We start from the raw sequence: 14,917 nt of genomic DNA, 5'->3' as shown, positions 1-14,917 counted from the left end.
TTTTGGCGCCCTTGGCTAATATAAAAAAGCGCCCTTTTATGTCTTTTTTTAATAGCTAAATGGCAAAAACATAATTAAAAAATAAATTGTAATTGCATTAAAATTACGTTATAAAAAATTAAGCTTTTTTTAAAACAATAAATGAAATCTTAAATATATGCATTGTTCATATTGTATTTTTCGTCGTAAGAAAATTTTGCTTCACGCTCCGAGCGCCCTTCAGATTTTTGCGCCCTTGGCAAATATCCCGTTGCCAATGCCTTGTACGGTAATGTACGGTTCCGATTATATGTACATATATATAATATATATCTAAATATACATATTTCTTAAGTATTCCGAAAAGTTGAGTGTCTAATAATTGAATTGAATAGAATCCCTATGTAAATTAAAAATGGCTTTTTTAGCAATGTTGATTCGCCGCATTTTTTTAATCACGCCTCGTACTTTCTTGACGATAATTTAACAAATAGTGTATATGTATTTACAGATCGCATTACGTATATTTATCGAATGCGTTGTACGCTGGCTAAACGGTTAAGCATAATGGTGTTGTCAATGCAAAAAGTCATCAACCTTGATGCAGTAAGGAAAACCGGGTTATACACATTATGTTTTTACGATTTGAAACAATACCGTTTGTGCGAACGACTTTGAAACATCCTTTCGGTTAATATAATACAAATATACTTCGATGTAACTTTTCACCTCTATACGAACGTGCATAATTGGATTACGGTCGTATACATAAATAGAACGAAACCTTAGGACAATTCATTAGCTATTTGAAGATAAAACTTGTCCATATTGACCATATGGTCGTCAAGTCTTAAATTGTCAGGGTTCGTTGACGTGCATTAATTTGCACGGGACGCTGGGACATCGCGTTTTAAATTATGTTGACAATGCCAATATTATAACTGAAGATAAACCAAGTATTTAGATTTAGTTAGTACAGATTATGACGTTTTTTATATTGTGTTCTCTGGTGTGAACGTTTCACAAAACTAGGAAATCTCATCAGCTTCTATGTGTACAGAATGTTGTAAGTTTTAATAGGAAAACTTGGGAAAAATGTAAAACAAGATTTTTCCAATTGCGAGTCGCTAGATTAAGCTGACTGGATTTACATAGCATTCAAAGAAGTTTTCACGTTTCTTGAAAGTACTTATATATGAACATATATAAATATACTGACGAAAGTTGATTGGAAATGAGTCAATGGTGATGTATACAAATCGTTTTGGCGGAAAACTTTTATACTTTCATTGCTTAAAATTATATTTGTTTGTCTGTTATGCAAATCCACACAATTAAACTAAGGAACATGAAATTTGGTACATTATATCATGGCATCATTACATAAACCATATATCTACGGGTTTTGAAAGAGTTTGAAACTCTTTCAAAACTCTTTTGTCGTTTCAATTAAAAATTAAGTCTTTTCGTATCAATATATAGAATGCTGCATAGGGTCCAGTGCACTCAAAGAAGTATGAAACGCTGAATTATTGGCATAACGAGGGGATAAAAACGGAATATGTGAGTTATAACTAAGTATGACAAAGGTGGTGAAAGTAAATATGTAGATTGAAATGACGATGGGCGGGTCACGTAACTATAAGAACAAACGATAAATAGACGAAAGAAGTGCTCGATTGGTACCTTAGATAATGTAAAAGGGCGCAAAGAAGGCAGAGAGAGGGGAGTGGATGAAATCAGAAAAATGTGTGGGTGAGATGGATGACAGTTGCTTAAAACAGAGACGAATTGAAGCGTGTTGGAGAGGACTTGATTCAATGGATGGCGAATGGCTGTCAATGATGATGATATGTATACTATAATGCATCTGAAATAATTAGGTTGATATCAAAATATAGATATACTATGTTTCAATGACGATAAACTACAATAAATTGATCCACAATTTCATATGAATCATTTTGCACTACGTACGTATGAGCTTCAATTCTCAATAAGCATACCAATCAGATTAAATTACTCTGTCGCGAATAGCAAAGCCAAGGCTAGAGTGCGACTTCATACAGTAGCTGCACATCTTCAGTGCAAGACGATCAATAATCTTCCACTGCACTTCGTATAAAGCCCGACCTCACCGAGTCCACAAAACGGACCTGTTCAATGTCGAATTGCATCACAGTGCACCTTCGAACCTGACCATTCATAAGGACGGGTTCATCCTGACCTCCCTCTTGGTCAACAGATCCAGTTTTCAACGACCGAACCAGTATAAGCACATATGTATAAGCACGGACACAACCAAACCCGCGTAACTGTGCCCCTTCGACGAAGGCATCGGACGATCATCAGACAACCTTCGAGACGAAGATGAGATGCGACGCAAACAATTGCAGACAATAAAGACGACCTCGATGTGTCCGAATGAGAAAGAGATAGGAACATAGAGATAGCTTCTCGCTCACGATATGCAAAAATATCATATTATGTATTGGTTATCGAACTGATAATGATGATCGTGGCATTGGAGAGTCGTGACTTTGACTCGCCTACAACGCGACGGGTCAAACGAGTTGAAATTGAAACTTATCGGCTAATAAATATTAGTGTTATGATTTGCGTGTTTCCTTCCGCAATACTTAAACTAATTAATCTGTCCATATTATATATGTATCGGGAAATTCAATTACGTAAATGTGAGTAACGCGCGTTGATTTGTTATATTACGATAGAGTGCGTATTAACTAGGATAAGTTTTGGTTCAAAGTTTGGAATCAAATTTATGACTGTCGGGTTACACTATTTAATCCTCAGTGATGTACATATATATTGTATGTACATATATCTTGTCTTAAGATTTATTCAGTATAGGAAGTACGGTACAGTAATTTTATTGCTACGAAATTAAGTACATAATTTGTCCATGAAAATAAATAACGTACATTAAGTGGGAGGCGTAATGAGTTTGTCGAAGACATATTCAAGTACGTGGATACGAAAATAGGAGCAACTAGAATGATTTTCCAAATATTGGTATGAATATTTGTAACATTTCAATTGGTTATTAAATTTCAATTTTACCATAGGTGCCATGACAGGTTGCTCCAAAGCGATTCTATATTTTACAAACGTATTCTACAATGTAGGTATATTTAACAATCGTTAAATTCGGATTTGTGAAGAATTTGCGAGAAATGGTTGCCGATTTTATGGAATCCGCCACAACAATTAAGTTAAATAAGAGATAAGAGATATAAAAAATGACCACTAACACGAAAACCATGTGAACTTAATAAGAGGTAAGTAATAAAAAGGCAAACTCTAACAGAAGACGGTCGATTTGGATTTAATGACCATCCAAATCTTACCAGTAGCGTGTATAAAATGGTTATATACATACATAGGTAAATGCTCCAGTTTAAGCAATTTGTTTATGAACCCCCTCTACAGCATAAAAGTACAGACACACGGAGTGGTTTTTGTAGATGTTGTATTTTGAGATGGTTCTGCACGTGCGAAAAATCGTTAGCACGCCTAATCTTTACCATCGCGATCCTTGGCAAAACTCACCCCTGGATTATTTTCGGTGATATTTTATCCTTATTTTGACATAAGTTTGACAGTGATTCCCATAAGAAATGCAGGAAAAACTTGTTGAAATAATAAGATTTTACGAATTAACAATGACATGAAGACACGCCTATAACAGCTGGAGTCTACCTAGGCGTGCTGAGCCACTTTTGAATGTAATCCATCAAATGCTCCTAATTTCTACAGCTTTTTTACATCTTATGAAGTCGTTCTATTGCCACGATTTGCACAAGTAAAAGTAGTGTATTTTCTTTGCAATTATTCATCACAAATACAATTCCAATTTAAACATACATACATATGTATGTAGCATGTACATATGTACATATATATTTGTTTCCAATGCATTTATAATTAGCCAAATGGGGATTTTAAAATACGCCTTTTGTTAGATGATAACACTGTATTAGAAATTCAATGTTTGATAAATATTATCAGGAATTGATTAATATTATCTTTTATGTCCCAAGATGAACAATTATTGCAAACTTACATGTTATTGACATTTAAATAAAATAATAACAGTATCAACAATTTACTAAGGTGATTAAAAAACACTTCACTGCGTTATCAATAGTATTAGATATTTAAATATTTTAAAATTTAAATTTATGTATTTAATATTTTTAAATTTATTCTACCGAATTCATTTTTATGCTATTTATAGTACAATTAACCTTCACTTAAAATAATAAGAGGTTGTTGGCTCAAAATCTTTCGATCTCAAAAGAGCTTTCAACACTACGATTGCGTCAGAAGCGAAGAACATCGTCATAAATAAGTAGCAAGACATATGTTTATATAAAGCTATATGAAAATTTATAATAATTATTAAAATTATATATATATATATATATATATATATATATATATATATATATATATATATATATATATATATATATATATTAAATATATAAATATATATTAAAATTAAACACCACTACATAACAATGCCTCGAAATACATAAAAAGAGAAAAATAGAGAGATTTGAGAAAAATAATTGTATTTCATACAAAAATGGATATGCAATGAACTCGAAAGCCCGCATTTGAAAATAAACCCTAGTGAGATTTCGAAATATAATAACGCCATGATGTTATGAATTTTCATTAGAATGTTTTCCGCGTTTTGGCACTAATCCACTTCCCTTTCCGTGCACGCAATCGCTCTCACACACATTACAATGAAAAGGGCTCATAAATTAAATCGCTTCACGTTTTAAAACAACGCAGGAAGGTCTCTAACGCACAAGGTGAATTATTTAAATATAAATCGAAACGAGCACGGAAGGAATAACAAGGAAGTGAGATTATTATATCCATTATAATACAAAATCGATACTGCTCCAAAATCGCCAGCTGCCTTTTTCGCTGTCAAATATTCATCTCGGATACATTTACATTCCAGACTCGAGCAAATTATCGACCAATATTTATTCATATATTTTCTTTATATCCACCCGTCGATGTTCATTAGGACTTATTTGCATTGTTTCACATCCTCTTGTGTACCACGTCAAAATCTACATATGAGACGTTATAATTGAAAGTGGCATAAGTCCACTTTTTTTTTTTGGTTTTTCGAGAAATATCTCGCAAAACATTAAATATAATGTTTTCCGAGATATTGAATTAAAAGAAGTTATAGCAATTCGTGAATTAAGACAAACAGAAATAATGTTTTTGGAATTGAAAATTGGACTACCGCCACTTTCAAATATAACGACTCATATAGTCCCCCAAGGATCTAACTTTTGCTTATATTAATATACGTAGGTAAATCATTCTTGGTTACCCATTTAATCCCAATATAAACAACAACAAAAAATATTGGACATTAAAATCAACCGTGTATTTGTGAAGTTTCCTTAAGCACAATCTAATCTAACAGAAAGGGATAAGGTTTCTGAGGTAATTCTCAAATAGAGGATGAGACAATGGACAACGCTTTCCAGCGTTCCACTTAAGCTATTTATAATAAAGGGGCAGATTTTCAGTTTTTTCAGAAGTTTTATAAATATTGTATAAATTATAATTGTATTATATTTTTCATTTAAAATTTACTTAAAGGTCCATTTAAATTATCCAGCACTGCACGGCTACAACACAGCACAGCAGCTTACGTAAACGAAAGTTGCTATACATACTATACATCATCGGCCATTTTTGGCACAAGTGCAAGGCAAAATCTTATATACATATGTATATAGGTACATTACAGAGCGCGATAATCACTTGCGTCGTATTGTCGAGTCAATATTGTCACAATATGACGTTTCCGAAAATATTCATATGCTCATGGCAACACGTTCACTAGTACGAGTGCATTCACCACTATGACGTCACGTTATTCGTGAATATTTCCACAGTGGCTAAATAAAACCGGCTATGTTTGATACGTTTCGGTTGAATATGAATAGATCGTGTATGTTGTCGCTGTTTTGGATACGCCACGTACACAATACGAAACATATGTATGGATGTGTCCATATAGAATTTTATAAAGGATATTTTTCGTACTGCTGTGTACGTGCAGTTGCTTGAGCTGTACTGTTATAAACGAATCTTAATATATATTTTCAAACTGAAAACTTCTGATAAACTTATTAGTAATAAGACGTCTCATCATCTATCTTTATCTTCACACCGGTTCTATTCCAAATAATAAAATAAGAAATGAAAACTTACTGTTTTTGAGAGTAGACAGCTTCATCTTATCCAGCGTGTTCGACTCTCTATCGTTGTATATGAGCACTCCGGAAGCTTTGCTTTCAAAAGCGTTTTGTACCTGAAAAAAGAAATCTAATTAATAATTGGGTCTTTTGAACGCGTCATGGTCTCTTTGTAATTCAGCCGCGTTATTATTTTATGACCTGATTTAATCGATGACAAAAACATCGCATTGTGATCGCTCAATGAAATTTGATTACGTGGAAAACTGACACGGTTTAGCCGAAACAACAGGTGTGTGTGTTGGTAAACAATTAATTATGTAATATTACCTTATCGTCAAAATTGCACTTTCCGCGTTTTATGAGCGCTATCCAAGGGCCCTTGGGGAAATTTCGTGTGCCGATCAGGGGCTTTTCACATCCGGAATGGTCGTCGGTTGGACCGCGACTCTCGATATGAACCACCTGGCCGAAAGCTATACCCACGTGACCCTCGCCATACTTGCCTTCCTAGAAAAATATAAAAATAAGAAACATCAATACAAAAATTCAATCTACCATATAAACAATAGTGTCATTTTTTATTTGAAGAAATTGTCAACTAGTTATTTAAGCATTTTCATATGGAATCTTTTTTTTATTACAACCCTCTTATTAACATTCCAAATTGATGTACATTTGTACATATGTACATATCAGTTAATTTTGAAAATATGGTTATATTTATAGGTCATGACTTGTTTCTAAATATTTGACTTTTTAACGAAGGGTAAGTATAGATCGAATGTGAAACAAAACAGTTAAGCCTCATGGGTCACAGGGCAACGCCTAGGAATTTGTCACTTTTAGAGATTTCAAGACAAGAAGTTTGCTTGCATTTGAGTATAAAAGTCGCAATGAGTAATCCGATATTGCACTCCCCCATCTTTTGAAAGAATTTATAACAATTTACGAATTTCTGTAGTAAAGGTATCATATGTATATACCCTTTTTTAACCAAAAAAAACTCTCTACTTATTACTTAAAATTATTTACTGCCGAGCCCCTCAATATATTTTGAAAGGTCAACAACTTCTGCTTGGCCTCTGACGTTTTGATTCGAATAAAAACATTATTAGTTACTTTTTAAATTAAGAACGTTACATTACAATTCTTCTCCAAAAAAAATAGCCAGCTTTGTTAACACTAATTTAGAATAAAACATGTTGAATACAATATATTTTTCAACATTTGCAATTTGAAAATTAGTACTTCTATCGCGCGTGACCTTCTACACCACAGGAAATTAACTTAAATTATGTACATACAGTACAGTAAAGATCACAGCATACAAATAGGTTTTAATTAAATAATTATATTGTATTGCGGATTTCATTTAATAACTGTCCGCACATGTACATATGTAAAATAACAAATAAGAAGATGGCGACATTGAAAAAATCACGATATGGAACCGTGCGATCTCGTCGGGTCGAACAACTTTAAATATAAATAATAATAATAAATAAACAATAATCAAATCGACGAGGCAATATCGGTCATTGTTTTTGACGAATGTGACATTTCCTTCCGGGCAAATAATACATTGAACTCTGAGATAAGTAATTAATAAAAAAAATAAAACACTCACCATGGGTCTCCTACTGCAATCTATTCCTACGTTCGCCAGCGAATCTCTGTCAAGCACCTGCAAATAAAAACAACAACAATCATGTATTTTATTATTCGCAAAATTTAGCTGCATAGCCAAAAATAATAATGCACGCAGCAGACTCGTGATAAACCTCGACGACAGCCTTCGAAACCGCTTTTGAACCTTATATCACCTCTTACGAGAGCGCATACCCTTGAAGATACTATAAGTAACTTTATATTTATTATACATGAGATATACACCTATCTACCGTCTACCTATCTCCAACGAATAATTGAAATCGACACATTCACCGATAAAACATTTTAATATTTCATTGTTGATTTGAACAATGTGTGGAAAGGAAGCATTGATGTTATATCTACATTGTAAGTGTATTTTACAATAGTAGGTATCTATTAAATTAAGCACAATACATACTTGAAATTTCGGAGAGACATGTAATGCGTATGTGGTTGAAAGCTTTGGAATATTATATAATTCGTTAATTTATTTAGAGATGGTAATAGTTACATACATATGTATATGTAAAATTCAGGGCCGCGCTTACCATATGTACAAATGTGTGCAACGCACACAGGCGGCCGAAAGAAATGAGAATCGAAAAAATCATATTCCTTAAAAAATACGAAAGCAAACATCGTACGTTTTAATATGCATTTAGGTTGTCTTGTTGTATACTTGTGGATTGCTGTTTTAAGTTACAACTTGTAACACTCTAAAACTATAAAATCGGGGAAATAACGGGATGGCAGGTATAGCTTCGGTCCGCATAGCTATAGTCTTATATGTTTATTATCTTCGCGACTGCCAGATGTATTTCTTCAAGGATGTTGAGTATTGGTTGGTCATCGAAAGAACAATGTCCTAGACATGGGATTGGGGGTAAACACATTATATTTTCATGAATGAAGTTGAAAACGTTCAGTCTCTCTTGTCGTCTGGTCTTGTTCAGAACTAAACTTTTTTGGTTTTCTGTCTATTTTTCTGGTTAATTTTTATTGTGATTAAAATTTTCAACACTTTTGTATTTCTCACACCATATTTATCACAAAGTATGATTTTTGCACTACTCACATGCACTTTATTTTTATTTTTATTAATATGATTTATACAAATGCTGATAAAATTAAAGAGCGGCGAATTTAAGTTTGCAAACAGGCGGCCAAACTCCTAGGCGCGGCCCTGTGTAGATAGTAATTACATATAAGCGATAGCGAGTTACTATGTTATCAACTTTGCATAATGTACAATTTGTTACTTATCCCCAAAAGATAACAATTTTGTAGGGTTCGGCGACAACGGGAAAATGGATCGTATAATATTTATCTGTTATCGCATACAAGTACAGAGTGATCCAAATGAAAACGTTGAATAGTTAAGTTCTATATACAATCGTATGCCATTGCCCATTAATAACATTTTAATGGAAAAACTGAGCTATTCAACAAAAAGTGAACAAATAAAAATTATTAAAAATTGTAAAAAAGAAATATAAATAATTACAAATCTTCAAAACGATATTAAAACCAGGGCTGTGCAGTTGGAGTCGGAGTCGTATAAAATATTATTTTTTACAAACTTTTTCTTACGTTGGTTTTAGTTCAGTGACATTCCTGCCCGTCAAAATTTTGTGATCCGATTTTTAACCACTTTCACTCTTCAGGTCGCTTTGATATTTTACCGACATACTACATACATATATGATATTTTAGCTAACATTGAAGTAAGCTTTTATTTCCAACATGAAGCTAGAGGGGTTTAATCACTACCGAACTCTGAAATTTACATTGGAATCTTGTGTCAAATCGACAGTTAGCTATCCATACGCGGATTTCTACCGCCCTTTGCAACTCAATTAAACAGTGGTAAAAGTTTTTCACTCTCATTTTTTATTATTTTCTATCATTACTTGTATTACGGTGTGTCAACTAGACTCTCCATTTTTATTGCAGTAAATCCACTAATAATTTTAAATTTGATAATTCCCTTATAAAAATCACGAATTTAAATTACATGTAAATAAAATCGTTGAATTGCACATATTTTGATGTTTTGTGGCCAAAGCCGATTGTTTCCTCCGTCTCATATTTTTTTATTCATACACACACATTATAAATGTAATTTATTTGCACCTACATACATATGTATTTCATTACCAATAATTCAATAAATTAGGTTACATGGGAAATTTTTCTTAATTTTTTTTTCATATTTTGAAAATCGAAAAGTCGATCTTACTAAAATCGTTTAAGTCGGAGTCGAATCATAAGGTAAAGTCAGAGTCGGATACGCTAAATTTTGAAGCGATCCTGCAGCCCTGATAAAAAAAACTATGGACTTGAAATTAATAGTGTTCATATTTCAATTAAAAATTGCAAGGATTCTGCTTGAATCACACCACAAAAAATAAGGAAGGGTTCAAATCAATTTTAGTGGGTAAACGCAAAAAAAAAAAGATAAAACTAGCGATAACCGACACTCATTAGACCTAACGTAATATGCAGTAAATATCAGATTATCGCGAAACCCTAGTTTCAGTAAGCCCTAAGTACGATACTGTAGAAATTAACACTTACATATAAAGTTTCATGATATAATATTTAGATATTCCGAATGAAACCTACATACGAAGCGATTTGTCTGTCGCAGAGATCGATACCTACATACATACATACATATGTGCGATTAATATGTATATCGCAGCTTCCATATGAACTCAAATGACACACAAGCCACAAGTATTAACAGTCAATTTTGAAAGGTATTATTAAATATCCACTTAGGTATTTACATATAAACATACATACATATATTGGGATTTGGTTACTGAATCATTTAATCTAAAATACACAGGGTGGGATTATCTCACCTCAATCATGGTGGTGGAAGTAGCTCCAGCTTCAGCGACCACTGTGAAATTCAAGTTGGCAGTAGTATAGCTATCACTCGGTTGGTCCAGGGAATACATAAATTCAGGTAAGCCGTTGCCCCATTCGCCTGGAGCATTTCTACCGGCGCCTACGGCAGTCCAACCTTGTGCCGCCCCTGTGCACCACAGTAACCACCACCAAACAGTGCGCATCCTCGTCGTACAAGAGCACATCTGTATCGATCACCTAACAACAGAACGTCAGTTAATAAATATAGACCAAATTTTCATCAATATTAGGTAACGGTCCCAGTCTCCGTCAGATTAAGTTCAATTTCAACTGAGAATACCAACTACATATGTATACTTTATTCGGAAAATATCTATGTATCAGTGCGGTGCGCTGAAATTCTCTCTCTTTTTGTCGTACAGCCTTACTTAATGTGCACGAATAGGATACAAGAGGAACAGCCTGTTCCTCTTGTATCCTACTCGTGCACATTAAATAAGGCTGTACGACAAAAAGAGAGAGAATTTCAGCGCACGCCACTGCTATGTATGTATTATTTTATTTACATATTTTTTTTACAAAAAGCGTAGGAATGGCCAAATCCCCGTCACCTTATAGTTAAAGTGGTCGGCAGGTTGTACGGGTGTCAGTCACTTGCGTGACTATTGCAGTTATGCACATGGAACTAAAAGGAGGCCAAAATCCCAAAGTATATACATATGTATATAGCTGAAATCTGAAGTATAGTATTATCATAAATTTTGAAGCTTCAAATACGGATATTCTGCGGTAAAATTTTCCTTTATCTGACGGAGACTGGGACCTGATGGACATAAATTATTCTATTTTATTTTTATTCAATCAATCAATGTACACTCGTCATTACAGATCGCTCCAATGCGACGAGTGTACTATAGACATCAAGAAATTATATATATTTAATACATGTACAATACATCAACAAACATTTTATACAACAATACGAATTTATACAATAAACATCCACAGAGGCATCTATGGAGAGAAATCCGGTGAATCCTGAGATAAAACAACAACTCAAGATTTCGCGAGAGAAATGGGTAGGGAAAGCCAATTTTGCAAAAATCGTATCAATGAAAATCAGAAAAAATGGCAAACTCTGATAAGACACGACCGACCTGGTTACAAACCAAGGTCTGGCCAGCAGCAAGCAGTGTGACTCGAACTCATAACTAGAGGTAGGATAGTCGCAGTGCTATCCATTTTTCGGCAAACCTTTAACAATGCATTTACAACCTTTGAACAATACACGGCCCCCTCAGGCTCCGGTGACTACTCATAACTAGCCACCGGAGCTTGAGGGGGCCGTGTATTGTTCAAAGGTTGTAAATGCATTGTTAAAGGTTTGCCGAACAATGGATAGCACTGTGACTATCCTACCTCTACTCATAACCACACTGACCATAGCATAATTATACTAACCACTAATATTTTTAATAGTATGAGAGCAATATTAAAAATAAGGTTTTATAAGCAAAAACAGCAATAGTATGCAGTTATTCATTATTTTAATAATAAATTTTATGAATTTGGTCTTAAGCATATGTACATGTACATATGTAGGTACATATATATTACGTTTTGTTTTTGTTATGCCTAATTTCTTTAGTTATTATTTTGTTTCTTTTCTTTTCTTTTCTGTTATATTTTTGACCATTGTGGCGCATCAGGAATTCCTGTAACGCTACAATGGTCCAAACTTTAAATAAATATTACAGTGGTATTATCTGTACATATTGCTAAGTGAAATTATACTAGTAGAAGTATACTTTCACCACGACATTCGGTGAAAGCATATCATACAAATCAGGACATTATAAACATGTTGTCAACGTCTACATATACTAGATCATAACGGGGATAAGTGGACAAGGACAACCACAAAAAATGGTTCACTATTGTCAACCATATTTTTGCTTTCTTGCTTTATAGGACAATAGTAATTGACAATAGTGAACCATTTTTTGTGGGCAAAGGAAACTTGTCCGCCGGTCTCTGATAATAACATCACCAATTGGAAGAAAGAACTGAGGACTGTCCAATTTATGAAAAAAGGACATTCCATTTAGAAATTAAACGGTCCCCATATGAAGCTGTATTTGGACAATTTACAAAAGTTGGTCTAACATCATCAAATTTGCCGTCCAATATGATTTTATGTATGTATGATACACTAAATAATTAAAAAAAAAAATTGTAGAGATAAAAGAAGATATAATATGTATTTATTAAAAAAAAAACAGAAACAAACAGCATTACAACGTATATAACATTGACATCAAAAATATTTCTAAAGATTAATAATTACAACAATGAAAAAAAAACAAAGAAGAAAATCATTGAATAATGGTAGATATGGGATTGAATTAATTTAACATTAATAGAAGTATCAAAAGTAAATGTTTAGTATTCGGAATATGAATTCCCTAAAGCGCCAGTGAAAGTATACTTTCACTGCTAGTATGAAATCACTGTAGGATATACATACATATGTATATGGGTTAGTATATTAAGGTAGAAAGCCGCCCAAATGATTTATTACTGCATTGCTCATAGAATTTTATCTAAAATAGTGAATCATTGCAATAAAAGTACGTTGATCCCGTTAGAATGGAATAACTGTCTGAATCGCAATCAAATATACGAATCTTCTTAAGGAAAATGCAGAATAAAATAAACATATTATGTACATAGTATGTATGATACTTGGAATGAATTTCATAAGAACATTGTTCGAACAAAGGATTTTTTTATGAAAATAGTGTCAATCTAATAATATACTATTCCCGATTTCTGTTTTAGTTCCGATTCCAATTAATTATTACTATACGTGTTGTAACTTTATTTAAAATCATGTATCAATTTGTTTCCGAAACCACCCGTTGAAATTTCAACGGCCAAAACACTATTTACATATAATGAATTTTTTTTTGGTAAAATTATGAAAATATAACATCTTAAATTCTACATAATATGTATAATAATGTAATAAAAGCAATTAAATGCAAGATATAATCACAAAATACAAATAAAACCTGTTCTTCAATTTGCACACATATGTATTTTCATATGTAGATATGTATGTATGTACGTATGATACAATATGACATCCCAGAGATTTGATTATGTTTTTTAGTTATATGTTGTTCATTACGACACATGCTGCTAACAAAAAAAATAATGGTGTGAACCTTACGTAAAAACAATTTTAGCAAACAAACCATTCGATAATTTTATTTCACTGGCAGAAAATCAGGGTCAACACTCATCCCATCGTTAATGTACGATTAGCACATTCATTACATGGCTTTTCGTTTCACTTTTTGTTGTTCACTTCAAATAAATTGAAAACGAACAGATAAGAACACACTGTGCGAAACAAAGGAATGGATTAATTGACAATAAACGGCCGAAGAACCATTCGAAATATTTACAATCGGATTAAAAACACAATTGGACTAAAAAAAACCAACATAAATCAGAAACCGATGTATATTTTACATAGAAATATAAATAATGCACTTACTGGAGAGGCGAACGTTCACATTAGATACAATTAATTACCACGTGCCGCATGAAAATTAGCCCGGAAAAACCTATGATTTTCAGAGAAACGCAAGCGACAACAGACCGAGCTCGAATGGCGCGGAAAATTAAGATAAATTAAAAATTGAATAATAAAAAAACAATAGATACAGATATCGATTCAGATTATCTAATCGAGACAAGCTAAGAAGAGGTATGTAAAAAAAAAGTCACACATGATGATGCGTAGATAAAATAAAATCGTTTACGTAACGATGCGGAAGAAAAAAAAACGGATAAAACGATAAGGAGAGGTAATGACTTTAGCGAAGGTTGTGAAAATCGAAGTGAAGATCAACGACACGATAGCCTCAAACCAGGTTCAAACTAGATAAATGTTTAGCGTGTGATATGCAGTTTCATCGGTATGCAATTTTAATGACATTAATTGTATACGCAAGCTAGTAAGATTTTTATTTTTATTGAACCCTACAATTTCCCGAGGTGTGGTTGGAAAACCGATCAATAGGTTTTTAGAGTTCTTATGTGAGAAAAATGTTCAGAAGCAGACG

The 14,917-nt window shown here is 33.1% G+C and overlaps 1 protein-coding gene across 1 annotated transcript in view; it reads right to left on the bottom strand.

Annotated features, from left to right (window-relative positions):
* The window catches only part of gol (ring finger protein goliath), a 67,907-nt gene that overhangs the window by 13,748 nt on the left and 39,242 nt on the right, over positions 1 to 14,917 (bottom strand). Inside the window, exons 4-7 of the mRNA XM_077428957.1 lie at positions 10,772 to 11,018; positions 7,876 to 7,932; positions 6,576 to 6,755; positions 6,262 to 6,361 (exon numbers count right to left, since the gene is read on the bottom strand). Of these exons, the coding sequence (XP_077285083.1) occupies positions 6,262 to 6,361; positions 6,576 to 6,755; positions 7,876 to 7,932; positions 10,772 to 11,005 (571 nt within the window). The 5' untranslated portion in view covers positions 11,006 to 11,018. The remainder of the gene's footprint in view (positions 1 to 6,261; positions 6,362 to 6,575; positions 6,756 to 7,875; positions 7,933 to 10,771; positions 11,019 to 14,917) is intronic.

Source organism: Arctopsyche grandis, chromosome 4, assembly GCF_051622035.1.
Source record: "Arctopsyche grandis isolate Sample6627 chromosome 4, ASM5162203v2, whole genome shotgun sequence".
Lineage (NCBI taxonomy): Eukaryota > Metazoa > Arthropoda > Insecta > Trichoptera > Hydropsychidae > Arctopsyche > Arctopsyche grandis.
The sequence above is the reverse complement of the archived record's forward strand: the minus strand, read 5'-3'. Positions and strand labels throughout refer to the sequence as shown.